The 6,000-nt window shown below is 49.4% G+C and overlaps 1 protein-coding gene across 1 annotated transcript in view; it reads left to right on the top strand.

Annotated features, from left to right (window-relative positions):
- The first annotated feature begins 2,863 nt into the window (after positions 1 to 2,863).
- Adra1b (adrenoceptor alpha 1B) overlaps positions 2,864 to 6,000 on the top strand; it is a 58,765-nt gene continuing 55,628 nt past the window's right edge. Inside the window, exon 1 of the mRNA XM_036196325.1 lies at positions 2,864 to 4,280. Within this exon, the coding sequence (XP_036052218.1) occupies positions 3,332 to 4,280 (949 nt within the window). The 5' untranslated portion in view covers positions 2,864 to 3,331. The remainder of the gene's footprint in view (positions 4,281 to 6,000) is intronic.

Genomic DNA, 6,000 nt, shown 5'->3' with positions numbered 1-6,000 from the left:
AGATAGATAGATAGATAGATAGATAGATAGATAGATAGATAGATAGATAAATTTTAACCTCAGAGAAACTCCTTGAAATTGTATATTTTGTGTAACTGGAGAGCCTGTGTGTTATCGTGGGAGAAGATTCAGACTTTAAATGTATAGTGATACATGCTGGTAACATCAGCCCTTAAGAAGCTGGGACAAAAGAAAGATTACGATGAATTTGTGGTCATCCTGGGCTAACAATGAGTTCTAGACCAGCCTGGGCCACAAGTAAGACCATCTCTCAAACAAACTATCAAGAGCTGAGAGGTGGCTTGTCAGTCAAGAGTGTTTGTTGCTCTTGCAGAGGACTCAGATTCAGCTCCCACCACCTACATGGTAACTCACAGCCATCCCAACTCTAGTTCCAGGGGATCCCATGCCTTCATGGGCACCAGGCATGAATGTAGTGTGTAGCACACAGATGTTCATGTGGGTAAAACATTCATACACACAAAATAATACAATAAACCACTGGGCAGCGGTGGCTCACACCTTTAATCCCAGCACTCGGGAGGCAGAGCCAGGTGGATCTCTGTGAGTTCGAGGCCAGCCTTGTCTCAAGAGCGAGATCCAGGACAGACACCAAAACTGCATGGAGAAACCCTGTCTCAAAAAATAATACAATAAATCTAAAAAGCACAAACGAGCAAATAAATAAAAACCTTAATCCTCTCCAAAAAGTACAAAAAGAAAGAGATGAGGAATCCAACTTCAGGTCGAAGAACTTGCATGTAAATCACCTTGAATCAGGCCTGCTTCCTCACTCCTTAATCAAAATGCAGTGATTATCAAAAGCAGAAATGAGAAGTTTGGGATGTAGCTTGTGGACTGGAGGAAAGAGGTATCAGGTGTCTCCTTTCAGTTCAACAGCCAGTACCCTGCACCCTGCTTTATGTCACCAGCATATGACTCTCTAGTCCACTGTTTTCTTATGTGTCCATGGAGAGCAGTTATGTTTCTCTCAAAGACCTGTTAAAGAAGAAAGAAAATAAAAGCAAGCTGGGTGTGGTGGCTCATGCCTGTAATTTTAACCCTGGGGAGGCTGAGGCCAGAGGATTTTGGAGTTTGGGGCCATCTTTGTCTACATAGTGAGTTCAAGGTCAGGGTGGGCTACACAGCAAGACCCAGTCAAAAAGAGCAAAGAAGAAAGAGGGGAGGGAAGTGGAGGGAAATAAGTCTATGTTTGACTATCAGCAGGAGCTCAACAAATGTGAGTCCCTTGCCAGCAGCAGAATCTTGGGCCCCAAAATGAGCCATTTAAAAAGAGTTCCATCTACAACACTGTCCCCTACTTTGCCTCTATAGGAACAGTGTGAATCTGCAGCTAAATGCTCGGCACTGAATTAGGGAGATCCAGCAATGGGGTTCAACTCCAACTCACAGCTCCTCTCCTCGATGGGTGTGTGTACTTGAACAGAGTTCAACTTCCCTAGGAGCTGGAGTCCCACCATCAAAACAGAAACCAGAATGAGATTAGCTCTTCTCCCGTTGGGTCATGAGAAAAGGCAGAATGAACGTAGCGCACAAGCTAGGACCTATGTGTTGAGTTAACCGACACTGGAAGATGGAGAGATAAGGAACTTGAGTTTAGAACCAACCTGGGGTATATAGGGAGAACTTGTTTCAAAAAAACTAACAAGGAAACGCTTCCTTGATTTGCCTTTATTTTTCCCTTGTTGTAATTACAGACCATTACCCACCTCTGAAAAGAGGCCTTGTAGCTTAATGTCCAACATGAATATAAGACATACAAGAAAAGAGCCAACAGAGAACCAAGGTCCCCCAAGCCCCTACCTCAGAGTTTGGCGGACATACTCCCACGGGGCAACTAGCTCCCTCCTTCCTTGCCCTCCACCCCCTGCTCAACCATCTCTTTAGTGACATTCCAAGCACCTACTTAAATGTCAAGTTCAGACTGCAGATGCTGCTCAGTTGGGAGAATGTGTGCTTGCCTAGTATGCCTGAGGCCCTAGGTCCTATCCCCAGTATTGCATAAACTGGCTGTGGTGGTGCATACCTGTAATTCCAGCCACCTCACCCCACCCCTCTGGGAGGTAGAGATAGGAAAACCAAGAGTTCAAAGCGATCCTTATGCTACAGAGTGAGCTGGAGGGCAACCTGACTGTCTTTAAAAAACAACGCCAACTTCCGATTCTTTTCCTCCACCCCCTGGTTGCATGTGCTAGTCTTAGGTTAGTCTTCTTCTTAACGCCTGCCATCAGATGGCATACCTCAAATTTTGCTTGTTTGTTTCTTTTGTCTGGTCTCACTAAAATGGAAGCTCTGGCCTACAGGTCAGGAATCTGGCTAACCCCTGCAGTTGTTGAAGAACAGTGCCCAGAACCAAACCATTGTCTGGAGGTGAACACTAACAACATTGTGCAGAAATAAATAAATGAATGAATGAATGAATGAATGAACAGAAGCCTCTAGGTTTTATCAAGGCCAAAGAGGTTACAAGGGGGGAATAAACTACATGGCTGGTCTCAGATGTGACTCAGGTCCCCACCACCTGGCTAACCCTAGGATTTTCTCCCTTTTGTAGAAGCCGGCCAAGTTGCACATCCCTCTGAGCCCATGGCTTGACTCCAGGAGCCCCCCTTGGAGGTAAGCATGCCCCCGCCCACCTTTTAACTGAAGCATGAACAGGAGGGAAAATATACCCAGCGGGCCCCCTGGGGTGTATGAACCGGGATGCCCACACCCGGATCCCTACCCCATCCCTACAGAGGGAACTGTGCCGGGCGCGACTGGTCTCCTGGCCGACCCGGTTGGCGGCGGCGTCGGGGCTGCGCGCCTTGGCTGGACCCGCATTGCCCCCTAGTGCCGCACAGAGTCAGGGCGCCCGGGCTTCCCCGCCTGATGTCACCGCCGTGCAGTCAGCCCAGAGGCGGCTCATTGAAAGCAGACCCTCCTCGCGATCGCTGGGCGGAGAAGGCACCGCGGTCCGCAGACCCGCCGCGGGCCGGGCACAGCCGGGCACCCCCGGCCCGGCGCCCGCTCCTCCCCACGCTCCCGCGCCAGCCCGGCCAGGCGCGCCTGACGTGGACCATTAAACTTGGAGCTGCCGCCTCGTCCCCTCTCTCCTCCTCCTCCTCCCTCTGACAGGCGAGCGAGCGGCTGGGTGCAGGCAGGCGACGTGCTGCCGGGCTGGGCTGCCCGGGGGAGATGACTTCTTGCCAGGAAGACGCCTCTGGAAAGAAGACCACAGAGGGAGCAAAGTTTCAGGGCAGCTGAGGAGCCTTGGTCGCAGCCCTTCCGAGCCCAATCTCCTCCCTGGCTATGGAGGGCGGACTCTAAAATGAATCCCGATCTGGACACCGGCCACAACACATCAGCACCTGCCCACTGGGGAGAGTTGAAAGATGCCAACTTCACTGGCCCCAACCAGACCTCGAGCAACTCCACACTGCCCCAGCTGGACGTCACCAGGGCCATCTCTGTGGGCCTGGTGCTGGGCGCCTTCATCCTCTTTGCCATCGTGGGCAACATCCTGGTCATCCTGTCAGTGGCCTGCAATCGGCACCTGCGGACGCCCACCAACTACTTCATTGTCAACCTGGCCATTGCTGACCTGCTCTTGAGTTTCACAGTTCTGCCCTTCTCCGCTACCCTGGAAGTGCTTGGCTACTGGGTGCTGGGACGCATCTTCTGTGACATCTGGGCAGCGGTGGATGTCCTGTGCTGCACGGCCTCCATCCTGAGCCTATGTGCCATCTCCATTGATCGCTACATTGGGGTGCGCTACTCTCTGCAGTACCCCACGCTGGTCACCCGCAGGAAGGCCATCTTGGCACTCCTCAGTGTGTGGGTCTTGTCCACGGTCATCTCCATCGGGCCTCTCCTCGGCTGGAAAGAACCTGCGCCCAATGATGACAAGGAATGCGGGGTCACCGAAGAACCCTTCTACGCCCTCTTTTCCTCTCTGGGCTCCTTCTACATCCCACTAGCGGTCATTCTGGTCATGTACTGCCGGGTCTACATTGTGGCCAAGAGGACCACCAAGAATCTGGAGGCGGGAGTCATGAAGGAGATGTCCAACTCCAAGGAGCTGACCCTGAGGATCCATTCCAAGAACTTTCATGAGGACACCCTCAGCAGTACCAAGGCCAAGGGCCATAACCCCAGGAGTTCCATCGCTGTCAAACTTTTTAAGTTCTCCAGGGAAAAGAAAGCAGCCAAAACCTTGGGCATTGTAGTCGGAATGTTCATCTTGTGTTGGCTCCCTTTCTTCATCGCTCTTCCACTTGGTAAGTTGGGGACTGGAAGAGGGGAGATCAACCTTTTCCTTGGGTTTCCTGATGGTCTCGCCCTAAAGTTTCTGTGTGGGTTTGGCTATTCTTATTCAATCAATGTGAGTCTGGGGATTGGATGATATTGTTTGTTCTGCAAGGGCTTTGCAGATTGGGGAATTGGCTAAGAACCAACTCAGGTGTTGGTGAAAAAAAGCTAAGGTACTAAACACTTGAAATAGAAGCATGGGAGGAGAATCTGGGATGTGGAGTGACTCACTTGCTGACCTCAGTTTAATAATTAAAAAGGACACTGGGCTCCAACATCACACCAGTGTTATTTCGGTAGTAACGATGTGTCTGAGAAGGCAGCGTCACTAACGCAGCATACCAAATAGTTTGTAGTTACTGCAGACGCGGCATTGGGGAAGCAGGGAGGCGGCTCCTACAGAGAGAGGCAGTGTTCATTCAATATTTGCAGGGACCACGTTTCTCAGCCTTGCAGTGGCTGCGGCCTCCCCCCTCCCCCTCACTGCTGCCTCGCCTCTTTCTGCACTGTCGTCCTTACCAGATATTACAGCATTTTACAGCCACACAGCTTTCAGGGGCCTTTAAGTTTCTGAAGCTTGGGATTTCAAAGAGAAACAGTCTCAGTTTTCACCTCCCAAAATGCTCCCAACTCTGGTGATTTATGAAATGTTCAGAATTTAATTATAGCTGCCCCTCACCTTTGGCTATAAGAAGTCAAAACTAAGCAAGATGGAATTCAGTGTGTCTATCATTTTTGGCTTGGTGGTCCTAGTAAGTAAATGGTTTAAAAAAAAAAAAAAAAAGCCGAGGTCTAGCTAAAATAAACAGAGAGGAGATGCCGTGGCATGCTGTCCACATGGCTTGGGAAATCCTTGCTCCTTCTCTGCTTTGATTTCTTCTCCTATCCCTGATGAGAAGTGGAGGAAATGGAATGGAAGGCATGCTCAGGGCATGGTACCAGAAGAGGGAACAGCTACTGCATGCTACAGACCTCATACACTAGTCATACCTGCAGGATCTCAAGGGTAACCAAACCCCTCCAGCAGCTATGACTCCAGAGTCACGCTGCTTCTGCAAGAAAAAGGTGAATGAAAAGCAAGTCAATGGTTACCAAGAGTTTCCTTTTTTTTTTTTTTTTTTTTTTAAGGAAAAAAATCTATGTAACATACTGTCTCTGTGATCTTTCCTAAGGAAGTCTGGCAGACTAATGCCGTTCCAAAATATTTCCCAATGGTGTTAAATAGAAAGAGCTTGAAATTCTGCCCCAGGAGTGATGGCATCCCACTGCAGAGGAGAATGATTCTCCTTCTCAAGGTCTTGGGACCTTTGGCAGGCTTGTTTGGTTAACAGTGGGTTAGCTTGAACTGCATTGGACCATCACTAAGATCGTGGTTCTGTGTTGGTGTGATTTGGTCTCATATCAGCCATATGACCTTGGAGTAATCACTGCACCTGTGTGAGCCTCAGTTTCTTCATCTACAAAATGGGACTAATTAGTATTTACTCCAAAGGGATTGTGTTGATATAAGGAAAAGACAGAATAGAATCTGAACCTCAACAAGAATTTAATCCAAGTTAGGTATCAGTACTCTAAACCAAGCCCCAGTCACTCTACTGGAGGTAGCAGTGGGTTTCCCCTGTACAGCTTTGCCAATCCAGTACCTGTTACTTCTTCCCGGATCTACCACCAACATACAGAGGCTATGAC

The sequence above is a fragment of the Onychomys torridus genome, chromosome 8 (assembly GCF_903995425.1).
Source record: "Onychomys torridus chromosome 8, mOncTor1.1, whole genome shotgun sequence".
NCBI lineage: Eukaryota > Metazoa > Chordata > Mammalia > Rodentia > Cricetidae > Onychomys > Onychomys torridus.
This window is presented reverse-complemented; position numbering and strand designations above follow the sequence as displayed.